A 16,307-nucleotide genomic window follows, 5' to 3' on the forward strand; every position below is an offset into this window, starting at 1 on the left:
ACACAAAAGCGCCGGCAACGATCTTGCAAGGTATACGCACTCTTGCGCACCGACACCAAGAAAAAGTCGTTCGCCACGACCTTTCTCTGCGAACGCTGTTCAATCGACGACGCCAAATGATAGCTCTACAATAAGATCCGACGGCACTACATGTACAAGGGCATCGAGAAGACCTGCTTTGACATATGACACGACGTTTTCGATAGCGGGCAAGCGATACCTGCGAACTTGGGGAAGCTTGTTGTCTTATAACGTCCAGGTCAGCGAGCAGGTGAGCGGCAGAAAATTCGTCGGGAGCTTCGACTTTGCAGTTGCGGTAACGATGGAGATGACGAGAAGAAAAATGAGAGTGATCACGAGTAGGTCCCAACTAGGCATCAAATGAGTGTTCGATGTAGTCAGATTGTAATGCCTGTTCCACAGATTCAATGCGCCTTGTTGTTCACCGTTTTCCGACTGTCTGGGTTCATAATCGAACGCTTCGAATCATTTTCCCGCATTCTTCCCGGCGCTGGGACCACTTGGGAGTAAGCTACGACATTGAATTCATGTGAATGGCAGGAACGGTGTAGAATCTACGACTTCGCTGATAAAACTTCACCAATCTTTTGCAGCGATTTGCGAGTGCAACGTGTGCCAGATACAAATTTGCAGTGGCATGGTTCCATCGTAAGATATGACGTTTCCCTACTCGTTTTCGAAACACTTTTCCGGGAACCAAGGGGTTATTGTATTAAACTTGTTCAAGATGAAAGGGTCAGAGAAAGCGTAAAAAAAGAAGTATTAGATAGTACCTGAAGTGGTGCATTTGCATTATTGTAGTCGAGTTAATGAATCCACAAGTAACATCCCAAAAAAGTGAGTAGAAAAGAGCCAATCGCAAGATAAACGGTAAAAATGAAACAAAACGAGTACAAATCAAACAAATCGTATTTTGGTAGTGATAAGAAATCTGGGGATAATTCCTGCTGTGAATGAGGACTGAACAAAATTTAAGCCGCAAATCTAAAAAAAAGTTGAGCATATCTTTTGCCATGCATTTCCTACGCCTACTTCACAGTCGCAGCATCCGCCTGCTGCGTTTTGCTTTGCTTAGCTAAACCAAAAGTTAATGCATGCGTCATCCGATATGTAGCTCAAATCTTATACGCTGTCTTTATATTGTTAATCGGAACCATTTTGATGTTCTGGTATGCACACTTTGTGCAACTTAGAGGTGCTGCAGAATCACAAACATCACTGACCAATGTGCAACTTGTTTCGGCTAAGGCGTGCTGCATGAATGTTGGTTTGTATTGTAGGCCGCCTAATTGGGGGACTCGGGCCTTGAAGGTCCAGGAGGCTCTCAGTTCTTCTGTGCTATTAGATTCATTGTGCTGCTAATATCACATAATATTTCACTCTACAGGAATAAGGTCAATGGCAAACGTCAAATAATGATTAAAATTGATCGATAAATACTTTATCTCAAATAGTGACGGCTCCCACAAATCCTGAGAAAGCTTATGGACATGAGCATGGCCGTTTTGCCATGGAGAATTAAAAATCTGTTTATTTTACAGTGAATTTGGATATTCGCGCTAATAGGAGGTATAGAACTTCGTTAGTTGTACGATCCTTACTAGGTTTGTGTACGTATCGCATAGGTCAAAGCCATCGCTTGAGATAACGGGTGTAACCAAATAATAAACGCTATCCTATTCCATAAAATATCCGACCTCCGACCTTATCGTACATGTACCATACCTAGAGTACATTATATCAAAGTAATCTCAAAACAATTATTAGTTTTAAATTAGTTATTGTGGGCCACACTCTTAACATTTTTTTTACAACAGGCGAACTCAAAACAGATGGCAGCGAAGACGACAGCTACGGCGACAACATGAGGAGTGGTATCGAGGACAAGGAGGGCGGCAAGGACGAAAAGAGTGAAGGAGAGTGGTAGCACATGACAAGGGCTGTAGTGGCTTACCCGGCAAGGCGGGCGGCAGGCTCCCCGCTGGGTGAGTTCCTACAGGAGGTACACCTTAGTGCCCCCTTCAGCGGCCTTGCCGAGCCTGCCGCCAGCTGCAGCGACGATGTCGATACCAGACCCCGTGTGGATATACGCGCATATTGGAGCGAGAACAACTTTTTACCTCTCGTACGGAAACCGAGCAGTGGTGCCACGAACCTCTTTGTGCGTCGCTACCAGCTGGCACGAATGCTGCATGGTCTCAAACACGCGCCACCTAACGCAGCTCTTAGAACCGCAAGCACAGATGCTCGAGCTGCGAAAAGAAGAAGCTTATATGATTCCACTAGAGGGGTTTAGACACAGCTGTAATGTCAAAAGTATGTAAGTTACTCAATAGCCTATACAGACTGAAGAACGCTGCACCGACTTCGTTTGACTATGGCTGCTATGGACGGTAGTAGACAAGGGATATATTTGGTTACGTGACCACCCCACGTATCCAATACGCGAGTGTAGTGTACTAACGTGGTAGGAACAGCCTCTCTATACTCTAGTGAGTGTACGGCATACCTACACCCATGGTTATTGAGCGTATGCGCTGTGTAGAATGGTACTGTATCGATCCTGTATGATTGATTGCATAAACCAATTTAAATGAAGTTTGCAGCTGGAAATTGAATAAAAGGTAAATGGCGACGAGTGCGGTTCTATCATAGGTCTACGACCTACTTACGTCCTTCCTACATACAACCTATCACACTACTGTGTTGAGAATTACACTTCATGATCGTATGGACCACGCCGCACACTTAAAGAGGAAAAGCAAAATGAGATTAAGTTTGTTAGTGCTGATGTTCTCTGAGGTTTGTCAATCCTTTAAGCGCGCTGTATCAGCTTTTCAAGCTGAGTCCCGTCGCTCCTTCTTTCACTATACTCTCAACAGCACTACTGCGCTTATCTTTGATACGCAGGGTCTCGAAGCTGCTAGCTTTTGTCATCCGTTGACATTCAAAGCCCCCAACTGCTACATAGACGATATGCATTCCAACACACCTCTCTCAAAGTGCAAGCTTTGACATCCAGGATGCACTTCGTCGCGCGTTATTCAGGCCTTGGCCAATCCAATATCAACAGTCACCAGCAATGTCTTCAAACGTAGCTTGTCCAGGGGCTTAGTAAATGCATAAGCAGGATTGGCGTTGCCATTCACCTTGTGTAACACAATCGTTCCTTTCTGCACTTTCTCCCTCACAAAGTGCCAGCTCAGCTCAATGTGTCTGATGCGTCGACTATAGGTAGGATTGGTAGCCAAAACGTGAGCTGCTTGGCTATCGATTCAAAGCCTGAGCTCCACTTCTTTCTTCGGTAAAATCTCTTGCAATATGTTGCTTGACGCAACAGCTTCCATAGTTGTTTCACATGATGCAACATATTCAGCTTCCGCCGTAGACAATGCAACAGTTGATTGACGTCGGGACATTCAAGAAACAGCACCACCCGCAAGTGTGAATACAAAGCCCGTCGTACTCTTGCGTGACCCCGGGTCGTTAGCCCAATCACTGTCGCAATATCCTTCGAGCACTACTTTGCTTGGTATGTCCTCTTGACGTGACCTCTCGTACGTGATTCCACGCTCCACAGTACCGGCTAAGTATCTAAGTACCTGTTTTAAGGCATTAACATGTTTCGCTGAAGGCTTCCCAACAAATCGACTCATTTGACCAACAGCGTATGCTAAATCCGGCCGAGTCCCTGTAGCTAGGAACAAAAGCATTCCTATCGCTGTACGATACTTGAAACTTGTGTCAGTCTCGTCGCTCTCCTTTAATGGTACCAATCGAGCATTAGTCTCCATTGGGTTGCCCACTTAAGGTGCGTGTTCATACCCAAAAGTCTTCAATATTTCTCGTGCATATTTACTTTGACGAATGGTAATGCTCTCAGCCGTTTGCTCCACGACAATACCCAATAATCAGCCAACAAGCCTTGATCCTTGATTCCGTAGGCTTCATCGAGCTCCTTGAACAGGTTCTTCTTCTTCAACTCATCATTCGTCGCCACCATAATGTCATCCACGTAAATCAGGCCCAACATAATGGCTTCACCGTCAAAACAGTAATAAAGACATGGTTCTGTCATTGATCGCTGATATCCGTGTTCTAGCAGCCAATTGCTCAGCTCTGAGTCCCCCTCACGCCCCGATTGTCTTAGACCATACAATGCCTTCACCACGACATACATGTGACCATCAATTTCGCATGGAAACCCGTCAATCGACTTCAGATACCGTCTTATTCCGAGTACTGCGTTAAGATAAGCCGTGTTAATGTCTCCACCATATAACTCCAGGTGTAACACAGCGACCAATGCAACTATCATGCGGAAAGATGACATACGTGCCACAGGTGAGAAAGTCTCGCGAAAGTCAATTCCGGGTCGCGGGTGATTGCCAAATGCAACAATCCGAGCTTTGAACCGGATAACGTATCCTTGATGATCCGACTTAAGCGCATAAACCCATCTGGTATTTATAGGCTTCGCGTCCTTCGGAACATCCGTCACCGCAATAGCTTCAACGACTCCTCTCAACTTTAAGGCTGACATTTTTTCTAACTCACTCTGTCTCCAGAAATCAGTAAAACCGGACCGCATAGCCTCCTTATGATTCTTCGGGATCTTCACGTTGATAGCTCGAATAGGTCTGCCATTCTTGTCCAAAATGCGTGACGTGTGCTGAACAGCATTCACCACATAGTCATCTAAGTGAGTAGGATGTCGACGTTCGTTACGTTCACGTAATCCAGTACGTGTACGCATGGGTTCTTGCTTGTCAGCACTTCGTTCAGCTCGTAACTCTTCCTATCGTGTTTCATCACGTTGAGTCCGTTTTCTAATGTTCTGCTGCATCAATGCACTCGCATCAATTACTTCAAGATTTGATCGTGTGTTTGCAACTTCATCATGCATGTCGTCCTATTCAACATGATTAATCTCATCCATCGAAGAAATCGTACTTGCAACAGTAACTCCTTCCTCAACTTCACCATCGTGGTTTTTCGAGCTGTCTTCTTCATCTTCAAGTTCTTCATCATCCTTGAGAGAGCCGCACTCTCCGATGACCGAATCACTTGCCTCACAAGTCGTATCAGACTTTTGTGGAGCTTCACTTTTGCACGACGAGCTCAACAGTTTTGGTTCTACAACTTGTTGATTCACTTCACAATCTTTGGTTTCTAGAACACTCGGTAATTGAACAGTAATACCTTCAATCTGATCCAGTGTCTTTTCACTTGCATGTGCAGTTTCCTCACAATGATCATCTCGCTGCTTATGAACAATATCATGACTATCATTCACAACAAGAGCTGCATAATCCACGCCTCTCTCGCGATTCATGGATTCCAAATCCAAAGTCTCGCTTAAACCATTCGCAGCGAGAACACTCGACGTCGACTCCAACTCCATAGTTACTCGTCGATGCTGGATTTTCTGTCTTCTCTACTCGTTGTAGTTTCTCTGAACACTTCAAAACGCAGCAATTCAAGGTCTTCGCCTTCTGCATTTGGGGTGTCATGATGATCCTTGTACGTCACCACTTCCAAAACGCGCAAGTCTGATACAAAGCTGGCAGTTCGTTCATCCGGGAAATATACCTTTCAACCCACAACATCTTCTGCGTAACCAAGAACAAATCCAGCCTTCCCATGGTCGTGGTGTTCACGGCGTCCTGGTGACACAGGAAGTGTACGTCCGCTAAATCTCCGAACTTGCGAATGTGATGAATGTCAGGCTTCATCCCGAACATCATCTCGTACGGTATTCCCTGCGCCCCCTTGTTAAACACTCGGTTCTTAATGTAGACAGCGTTTCTCAATGCTTCTGGCCACAAAAGCTTGGGGAATCCAGCTTGGTGCATCCTTGCCTTAGTCATCCCGATGATCGACTGATGCGTCCGCTCACAAAGGTTCAATTGAGAACTTTTGGGACTTACAAGTACATGCTCAATTCCATGTACATTTTACCAATTTTCCATCTCTCGGTTGACGAATGCACCCCCTTTATCCGATAACACTTGCTGGACCATGTACTTGATGCGTCCTCCATCACTACTCTGTCTACCCGCTTGCCGTTCGGCCCAGATCACATATTCCTTGGTTGAACAAAACGCGAGAAGCCATCCATAATGACAAGCGCCGCTTCATATTTAGTCCCGTCATCCTTGCTTGGGATCAATAGATCGACGTACAGTACACCATCTGGTTTGGCCCTTGGTCTTCCGACCGATCTTCTTCTTATGTGGTTTCTTCTTCTGCTTCGCAATATGACACGCCTCACAACTACCAAGTTGTGTCTAGCGTAACATCATCCCACGCACCAAACCTTTGTCCACCATGGTTTTCAGATACTGCGGACACGTGTGCGCAATCCTTTCATGCCACAATTGTAACGAAGCCACACCTTCAGCCGTAGTAGAATTGCATCTTCTGCCATTTTGAGGCGCAACAATTCCACTAGCTTCTGGGTGATTCACAAGGAAACCCCACGTAGACTCATACGGTGCTGCAACGAACACAGTTCTATCTTCTTTTATATCTCTAAAAGTTCTGGTTGCTTGCTCATAATCAAAGTCGAAACCTTGTTCTGCAGCAAGTCCTGGTGAGAACAAGCTATGTTCAGCTCCAGGAACGTAGAATACATCATTGAGGTAAAGTACAACTCGTTCACCATCAGCTTCAGTAGCTACAGCAGCTGTACCAACGCCAGTGATCTGTGACGCCATTGTTGGGGTCACACCATGTATGCTTTGGGAGTCACTCGTGTCTTCCGTAAATGCCACATAGTAAGACCAATTTCCGGTCAAATGGATGTCAGCAGCAGTATCAAAGAACCACCATCCTCCCGGGGTATCCGTGGATCTACCAATGTCAGCATGTTCATCATCTTGGTTATCCACTTGAGGATCCTCACGATTGTGTTCCTTTACTTCTGCATCAATTCCGGCGTCAAACATCATCGCATCTAACGTGCCAGTCACGACTCCACCTTCAATGTTTACTTGTGCAGGTTCTGGCGGCACATTACACTTGAGGTTTGTTGTAAGAGGGTGACTTGCCCTCGAGGTTTGCGCTTCGTCTCAGTAGCGGCAGTTCCATCACTTGCTGGAGTCTTCGATCGTTCAGGACATTCAGATTTGAGGTGCTCCGTACTCTCACAGATGTAGAACTTCCTTGGCTTTCTCTGTTTACTCGCGTCTTTGGACTCGTCCCGATGCTGATGTCCAGTCCTCATGCCAGTGTCTTTCTCCTTCGCATTTGTCTGATTTCCTCCGGACATTTGACTCCCACGATTGCTTCCACCATCTTTTGTTCGGAACTCTTTCTGTCTTGAATCGGCATGACGAATCATATCGCGAACGTTATTTGGAGTATAAACACCAAAATCTGGATTGTAGCGAACCACAGCCTTCATATTTTCGAATTCTGGTTGGTTTGGTAGACTCTCTAGCAAAATTTCCACCATGTCGGTGTCCTCCACCGTGTACTGCAACGACGCTAACTCTGTCCGCAAGTTGAACATCTTACTGAGGTGTTTATTCTCATCTTCACCCGAATCCAACTTCGTACACCAGATATCGTTGCGAAAACACCGTATGCGTTGAGCCACAACAGCCTTGCTAGCTCTTCCTTCATACAAGTCACATAATGTACTCCACATTTCAGTTTCAGTCGTTTTGTCATGGATTTGGTGTAATATGTCCGGCGGTACTGAAGTTCCCACCAACCGTAAGATCTTCATCTAGTTGTGGTCAAACTCCTATTTCGTCTTGGCACTTGAAACCATCGATCTGGTTATCGTCCCTTCCACAATGTCCGAGAGCTTCTTTTCTCGAACGACTGTCGACATTGCCCATTTGTACGTGGGCCAGTCTTTACCATCCCAATTCTTATAAACTCCCTCCGTAGTGTACTTGAGAGGCATCGCCATCTTGAGTCACTTCGAGTGTAGTAGGTAGTCCGTTACTTTGGGCTCGATGCTCGAGCTGCGAAAAGAAGAAGCTTATATGATTCCACTAGAGGGGTTTAGACACAGCTGTGATGTCAAAAGTATGTAAGTTACTCAAGAGCTTATACAGACTGAAGAACGCTGCACCGACTTCGTTTGATTATGGCTACTATGGACGGTAGTATACAAGGGATATATTCGTTACGTGACCACCCCACGTATCCAATACGCGAGTGTAGTGTGCTAACGTGGAAGGTACAGCCTCTCTACACTCTAGTGAGTGTACGGCATACCCACACCCATGGTTATCGAGCGTATGCGCCGTGTAGAATGGTACTGTATCGATCCTGTATGATTGATTGCATAAACCAATTAAAATGAAGTTTGCAGCTGGAAATTGAATAAAAGGTAAATGGCGACGAGTGCGGTTCTATCATAGGTCTACGACCTACTTACGTCCTTCCTACATGCAACCTATCACACTACTGTGTTGAGAATTACACTTCATGATCGTATGGACCACGCCGCACACTTAAAGAGGAAAAGCAAAATGAGATTAAGTTTGTTAGTGCTGATGTTCTCTGAGGTTTGTCAATCCTTTAAGCGCGCTGTATCAGCTTCTCAAGCTGAGTCCCGTCGCCCCTTCTTTCACTATACTCTCAACAGCACTACTGCGCTTATCTTTGATACGCAGGGTCTCGAAGCTGCTACCTTTTGTCATCCGTTGACATTCAAAGCCTCCAACTGCTACATAGACGATATGCATTCCAACATACGGCTACTCTTGACGTCGGCTCACCGGCTCAACTCACTTGCTCTTTGAAGTCTTGAAGCTGCCAACCGATGATGACGCTCCTTGTCAACGAATTAGGACAAATGCAGTAGAAGCTCTGGTCGGGGCTGTAATTTGCCGTTATCGCCTCGCCTGGATCAATCGTACGGGAGGCGATAATCGCACCATCTGGTCCATCGCCACCACGACTTCGTCAATTCAGTTATTTTCCTTGAAATTGTGGTTGATAAGCGACCCATGTGGCGGCAGCTCTGTCAGCCAGAGACACGCTTCGATTACAGTTGTCTTTTGTATTTAACTTCACGGTATACTGCTCCAGAGGATCTGCCACGCACAGCTTTCCCATACAAGGATAGATCACACAGCTATCCCAGTTTATGTAAAGTAAACGCGAAAATGTCCTCGTCTTTCACGCGCAGCCCCAATCCTCAAGCATCATTCTATCATTGACCACGGGCTATCGAAGTCTTACTACACATTTTGCATTACACAAATCAAATTCTCTTTGTGATTCCGGCAGTAATTCTGAGCATACACCGACAAGGACCTCTACAGGGTCGACCTCTAACTGGATATGTGGGTTAGCTGGGCGCTTGCCATGGTGCACAACGTCTCTTGGCCAGTTTTGATAGGAAGACCACGGTACTCAGCAGACAGCCGCATTTGAGGAGTCTATCCTAGACTCCAGAATGCTGATTGGTAATTTTCCGCTGATATTGTCTACGCGGTACCCAACTTTTCTCGCTTTCCGCATTTTCACGTAGCGTTTACGTCACGAAAACGGGTCTTTCGAGCATGCTATTTCGTTAATTATCAGGGCAGCTGGGCCACGTTCTTTAGGTCATTAGGGAACTTTATTTTCTGGACTCTCGAGCAATAACTGCCAGAAAAGTGTCAAATCCGAAGGTCCGCAATATATTTCAGTGGAACTCGTTATTTCAGCGGTAATCTATACGTCATCTATTCGGATTTTATCCAGAATTCAGAATGCGTGCTATTCCATTGGGTGCCTTCCAAAACTGACATAAATCAGTTTTATCGAAAACTATTTATCACTCGTCTGTGCTCCTTACTTCGGTGATAAAAAGACGACGATCTTCTAGCATAAAAGAACCGCATCCAAAACCCTGTCAAACCATATTTTGTGTCCAGCTGTTTGTGTCACAACCGGTTCAAGTATCTTGTGCTCAGTATTATTCTAGAACGGGACAGGTCAAAGCCGGACAATATTGTAAATAATTTTTCTATAAATCAAGATGCGAAAAAGCATCATGACCCCTTCCTAGCAACGATGCGCTGGGCTCTGCGCCATTTGTGATCGGTCTGGTACCGCACGAGTGTGTAGGGTGGGCTCGTCGCATGATGGTACCGTCACTGGAGGCACAGGCTGGTGTAATGGTGGAGTACGTGCAGAACCACACGGTGGAGACGTTGATCGTGGACGAGATCGGTCGGAAAGCGGAAGTGTTGGCTGCGTCGACGGTGCGTCAGCGTGGTCCTCGATTGATCGCGAGTGCCCACGGCGATTTCCGAGCGTTAATCAAGAATCCAGACTTGAAAGGTCTAGTAGGTGGGTCTCAACAGGTTACAATTGGCGATAAAGAGGCAAAGTCGTTGAACAAGGGAAAGTTGCAGACTCAGCGAGCAGGTAATCCGATACGATCGTTAGTATCTAGAAAACGTGCATGTTGGAGGAAAGCGTCGTTCTCGTGGTTTGGGCCTCCTCTAAAACACGTCAAAGAGCTGCAGCGACGCTTAAAGATCTTCCGGGCCGAGCTCACGACGAGATGCTTCGAGCGGAGTGGCAGCGACTGGTACGAGCCCGTCACTATGTGACGATAGACTGATTAAAGGAACCAGAAGATTCCTCGTGGATGGAGACGTGGCTTCACGGTACAGACACGAATTTTATTACGACTACAAGTCTTACTAGGTACGCGGTGTCTCTGTTATTATTAGTCTGCCAGCTCCTTAACAAGGATGTAGAAGTTCCCGCACACTCCGACAAACGAACAGTTCCTTGCAGTACAAAACCGACTACGCTTTGCGTTTAAGCAGGTACTTGCTGTACGACGCACCGCGCAGCCACACCCTCGGTCACCACGAATCCCTGTACTCAACGTAGGAAACTTCAAACCCAGAGGATTAGACTGGACGTTCAAACGCGTGACTTCAGCAGGCCAGTCAACATCAAACCACTCGGAGTTAAGAGCCACACCAGCAGGTTGTTCGATAACAGAGAACCCCGGTGAGCTACTCTGCGAAAGTATTGAAGTACGTCGTCGCTGTGAAGGCGGAGGAGGGCCAATCAAGATCAATTCGTCTGTGTTGTAGCCGTCCGACTCAAAACACTCCGAGAACCATTTGGGGACGTCGGGACGCGTGCTGACAGGTACCGGACGCGGTGTACACGTTCTTGGAGACCAGGGAGCATCAGCAGTCTCTTGTGAGCTAGTAAGGAGCGGTGAACCCATGCTAGCGAGAGTCGAAGCTGGCGACGTAGGTGGTGTTGACCTCCCCGCCTTCATTTGAGCTTCGTGCTCCAACTGGGTCTTGCGAGGTGACAGCGAATCGGCCTCAGAAGACTGCGAAAGATGAAAATCAGCCATCGGAGCTGTTTGCATCGTCTCACCCTCGTTAACAAGAGGGTGAGTGAGCGCTCTACCAGAGCGCATCCACGGTAGTGTCGCCACTCCATCGGACGGCTTCAACAAGGAGGGCGATTTGCTCTTGGTCATCAAAGAATTCGTCAAATCACCACTACTGGCACCTACTGTTGTAGGTGCATGCACCCGAAGCTTGCAGTATGAACTCACGACTGTCTTGAGCTTCTTGGCAGGGCGGTCGGGCGATGGCTGCGCGATTATTGATGAGTTGGCGCCTCGGCGTTTGGAAGACATCACGGATCTGTACACAAGCTCATTATAACACAGTCAGACCAGATTCATACGCAGGTGTATTGCTTCAAGACGTACCAAATGTATAGATGAGGAAGTGAGGGGGAGGCTTGAACTGGAGACTGCAATTTGAGAACTGAAAGCTTCGCGCTAGCGAACGGCGCAGTTTCGCGCCCAGCGGCCCTCGAAGATCGGCACACTTCAATTCAAACAAATCTCTAAATTAGGGGCTCCTTTAGTACCATACAAATATGAAGATACTGTTTTGTGTGGTTGCTGCTTAAGGGTGGCGATTAAGGGGGAGGTCGGAGTACAAAAAGAGCAAAAAATTAAATAGCTTTCTTGGACCTGATTGGCCGACTGATTTTCGGTTATCTCTTTTAAAAAAAGACCACAGGTTGGTCTTTCAAAAAAAGAGATCACACATGAAGGGGAGGAAAAAATTGGCTGCGCTCTCCCTTGTATTTGCCGCAGTGGCTACTCTTGCCAGTGACAAGCGTCGATGGCCCAGGAAACCTTCCCGACGCTTCTCCGTACGGAACACAACATGGCAGTGAGTTCTAGATGACCCCATATTTGCAGACGGCTCGTTTCCAGTAAATTTTCGGTGCAATCGTGCAACTTTCCTGGCTATTGTATCCCGTATCGAGCAGAGATGGCCGAGCGTACGCCCAGCCCCTCGCCATAACGCACATTTTCCTATTAGAGATCGAGTGGCGGTGGCCTTTTATTATGTCACTCACGGCGGCAGTGCATACGCGGCTGGACAGATTGTTGGCGCTGGCAAAACGCAAGCACTACTTTTTATTCGCCAAGTTGTTCATGTGGTGACATCGTTTTCGTCAGAGACTATTCGATTACCGTCCACGGACGACGAGATAGCGGAGGTGATACAAGGGTTTCAAGATATGCTTGGTTACGCAGCCCCTTTTTATCAGCAAAAAACTCGACGAGCACTGACCAGTAGCTCGGATACTTCACCGCTTTTTCCAAGTTTCCCGTAGTAGCCTCGTCGGCGCGGATCTGGCCGAACAGCGCCTTCATAGCATTGAATTTGTTACGTAACTGATCTACAACGGCCTTGGTTTCATGCTGCTTGTTAAAACGACGGACCAAACGGCTCCACAGTACAGTCAGTTGCGCTCTGCTCTTGTGTTTGTTAAATTGATCACCGTACGCAATCAAACGGAGGTGGAGTTGAGTACGCAGACGTGAATCAGTCCACACCAAGCGAGGTGCCTTCTCAGTAAGAGCCTTGCCAAGAGGGTCAGCCGCAAAGTCTTCTTCTGGAGAGGGGGGATCGCCTCCATGAGCACCGTGTCCTCCTTCCATCGCGAATCGTTGAATGTGAGCTCAATTTACCGGTACATACCGATTTTGACATTAAATAAACAGGTATTTTACCTCGACCTAGATCCGCTGCAATGCTCTTTTTTATTTGCTCTTTTTGTACTCCGACCTCCCCCTAAAGGGTATTAAATCCAGTTTAATGAATTGTTTGATGAGACCACTTTTTGGTCTCATCAAACAATTCGGTTTTAATCACCGTGTTTAATGACTGGTTTAATGACTAGGGGTAGGGTGACAAATAATTTCTATGTCAGTTATGGAACCCATTGGTCTCTTGATCGGAAGATAAGCTAGAATTATTTTTCTCTGCTATTAGAGCTAAAGTATTTTAGTTAGTTGCAAAATTAAATGTCCAAATTCTTAAAATCTACGAGAAAACAAAGCTGAATGATGACCGCCTACGAGTAAGCTTTAGCGAGACCTTCGAAAAGGTACAGGGATCCATGTCGGGTTGTACATGACTGCCAAACCTGAAGCTGGAACTCATTCACAAAAACTTGTCTCAAGTTCTTTGAAGTAAGTACTACTTCGAAGTCCATGTACTGTGCAGTAGTATCTTTCTATGATAGTTCATTATTGTCCGTAATTCGAAAAACAATCACAAAGCCAGCATCGGCAATATATCTATTGAGATAGAATAAGCAATGTGGACGTGGCACATTCTCAGCGGCTTCTATCTTCATCGCACCATCAGCTTTCGCAGAGATTATTGTTCCTTCTCTTTCTTCTTACGACTGTTCGTTCGCTTGACCTTCGCCTTCTCCGATTTGTCGATCTTCGCCTTCTCACCTTCTGATGCTGCAGCCGCTTCGGCGTTTACGTCCGTCGGCTCCTGCAGTGCGATGCGGCCCGTAGCCTCTAGACTTTCACGGCACTTGGCAATCCAGGCCACCAGCTCCTCCAAAGCGACTGTAAAAAAATACACACACAAATAAGTACCAATTTCCATCCAAACCAACAGCAAGATAACGTACTTTTGCCGTCATTGTCTTCATCGATGTGCGAAATCACCCATTCCACATCTTCCTGGGTGTTCGCCTTGCGCAGAATCGTCATGACAGCATCACGCAGCTCCTCAGCCGACAGCACACCATCGCTATCGCGATCAAGGATGTTCAGACGATCACCGACATGGCGGTCAACCTCCTCGATTTCCACCTCCAGATTCGACAGCATGGCCTCAAGCTTCTTCATCATACGGCCAGCAGTCTTGTTCTCCGTAGCCTGTGCACCGATACGACCAGCAGCCAGCAAGCCCTCGACGTCCATGTCGTACTTGTTCTGCTTCAACTGACTCACAGTCTGACGCTCCTTCTCGACGAGAGACTTGAACGCAAGTGACTCCAGCGCACTCAGCTCCTCCAAGCTGACAATGTTCTCGATACTCTTCGGCACCACAGTCGCTTCCTCGCTAGGCTTCGTCTCAGCTGCTACTCCCGAAGACGTGGCGTCAGCAGGCGTTGATTGAGCCTGTGCCTTCTCCATAATCACATCCGAAATGACCTGTTCCACGTCCGTCTGCGTCTCAGTAGCAGCCTGCGTGGCAGCAGCGTCGCTTTCCGCCTGTTTCTGAGCTTCAGTCTCCTTCTTCTGAGCTTCGTCACGGAACTTCTCTTCGTCCGCAATCATCTCGTTCTGGTAGCGAATACTGTCGAGTTTGAGCTTCCGCATCTCCGCCGTTTCTCCCTCCGTGGACGCCTTGGCTGCCAGCGCCACCTCCGTCACCACCTCTTCGTCCATAGACGACATGGACGTAGCCAGCGCCTCCTCCAGGTTGTCGGCAGCTGTGATGTTCAGCGCCCGCGACATGATGAGCAGCGACGCCGGTACGTTCTTGTTGATGGACAGGTCAAGCCACTGGCGCATTTGACGCACGTAGCCGGCCTTCGTCAGCCCGGTAGCACGCATACCACGCTCCATACAGGCCATCTGCAGCTCCTCCTTGTCCAGAGAGTCCAGACCTTCCCAAATAATATCCTGATCATCCTTTTTGAGCTGACGGATCCGGTTACGCAGCTGGAAACGCAGCAGATTGTCGTTGCCGTAGTGCTGCACGCCCATAAACCGACACATGCCCACAAGTTGCGGTCGGGAGATATTATCCAGCATCAGCTCGTCATTGAACAACTTGGCGACTTGCAGCGTCTCCTCAGACGTCAACGGCTCGCCACGTTGAGCCCGTTCCACGAAGTTCACGACCTCACTGGCTGTAGCCTTGCGTTCCTCGGACACCCCTTCAGTGTCGTGTGTGTCCTGCATGATCTCCTTCACTGTGTCCTGTAGGAAACCGGCTAGAGCCACACGCAGTTGCAGCTGACGCTTCATGTCTTCCTCACGCTGGAACGAGTCCTTGTATGTGCTCGGGAGCATGTTCGGGAACACCTTGAGAGCCACAGGCAGCAGCAATTCCATAAACGGGACGATCACGAAGAACGCGAATGGCACGAGACGCAGCAGATCAGCTACTGTACGTTGCAGCTGCTTGCGCTCACGACGCGAGAGTGCGTTGCCCTTAAGTAGACGACGAATGATGCGCGTGGACGTCGACACGTCGGCGTAGAGAAGTTTAGTGCCGAGCCAATAGTGATCCAGCTCGTGCTTTACTTTGCCTTTCATCTTACCGAGCCATTCCTTAACTGCAGCCGGGTCAGTGAACAGAACCTGCAGGGCGTGAGCCACGGCCTTAACGCCCTGCATTGTGAGCTGAGGAGTGCGTTTGAGAAGCAATACGGCACGCTCAGGCACCTTTGGCAGCTCCTTCTCTACGTCTTCGACGCGGATCATACGGCGCTCGCCACCCTTGGCCAATGCGGACTCGAGCTTCTCCTCCTGTACGCGGATCTTACTGCGACGACGTCTTGCGGCCGCGACCTTCTTCTTAAGTGCAGCAGCCTCCGCAGCTGTCGGCGCAGAGGTCGATGAGGTCGTTGACGGTTTCGTGGGGAGCGCAGCATACCCGCGGGTGTGCGCGCGAAGCAGCAGCGGGTATTGCGGAAGGATCAGAGCTGGCGACTGGCGGACGTCACGAAGGCTCGAGAACTCGCTACCGAACGTCGCGAATGGCGCAATACGAGTAGGACCTTGGGCATGAGGGGGAGTAGCCCCCGTATAACGCAGCAAGCCCTGAGACCGCACTGCATTGCGCAGACTCGAGCGCAACATGATGGTCCGTCCTGCTGATCTGGAAATGGATCAATGCTGTGGCTCGCAAGCTGTTCACCCAATACCGAATCGGTATTACCGATGATGTGTATAGTATACACCGGATGTTTCTAAAAATGACCAGCATTCTTGTTTGACAAGC

At 47.9% G+C, this 16,307-nt stretch overlaps 1 protein-coding gene across 1 annotated transcript; it reads right to left on the reverse strand.

Moving 5' to 3' along the window:
• Window positions 1-13,596: 13,596 nt before the first annotated feature.
• PITG_02515 (LETM1 and EF-hand domain-containing protein 1, putative) lies at window positions 13,597-16,176 on the reverse strand (the record flags this gene model as incomplete). Its single annotated transcript, XM_002907388.1, has 3 exons — window positions 13,597-13,912; window positions 13,978-14,389; window positions 14,438-16,176. The coding sequence occupies 3 exons, from the start codon at window positions 16,163-16,165 to the stop codon at window positions 13,710-13,712; spliced, it is 2,343 nt and encodes a 780-aa protein (XP_002907434.1).
• Between the last annotated feature and the right edge of the window lie 131 nt (window positions 16,177-16,307).

The sequence above is a fragment of the Phytophthora infestans genome, genomic scaffold (genome assembly GCF_000142945.1).
Source record: "Phytophthora infestans T30-4 supercont1.3 genomic scaffold, whole genome shotgun sequence".
Lineage (NCBI taxonomy): Eukaryota > Oomycota > Peronosporomycetes > Peronosporales > Peronosporaceae > Phytophthora > Phytophthora infestans.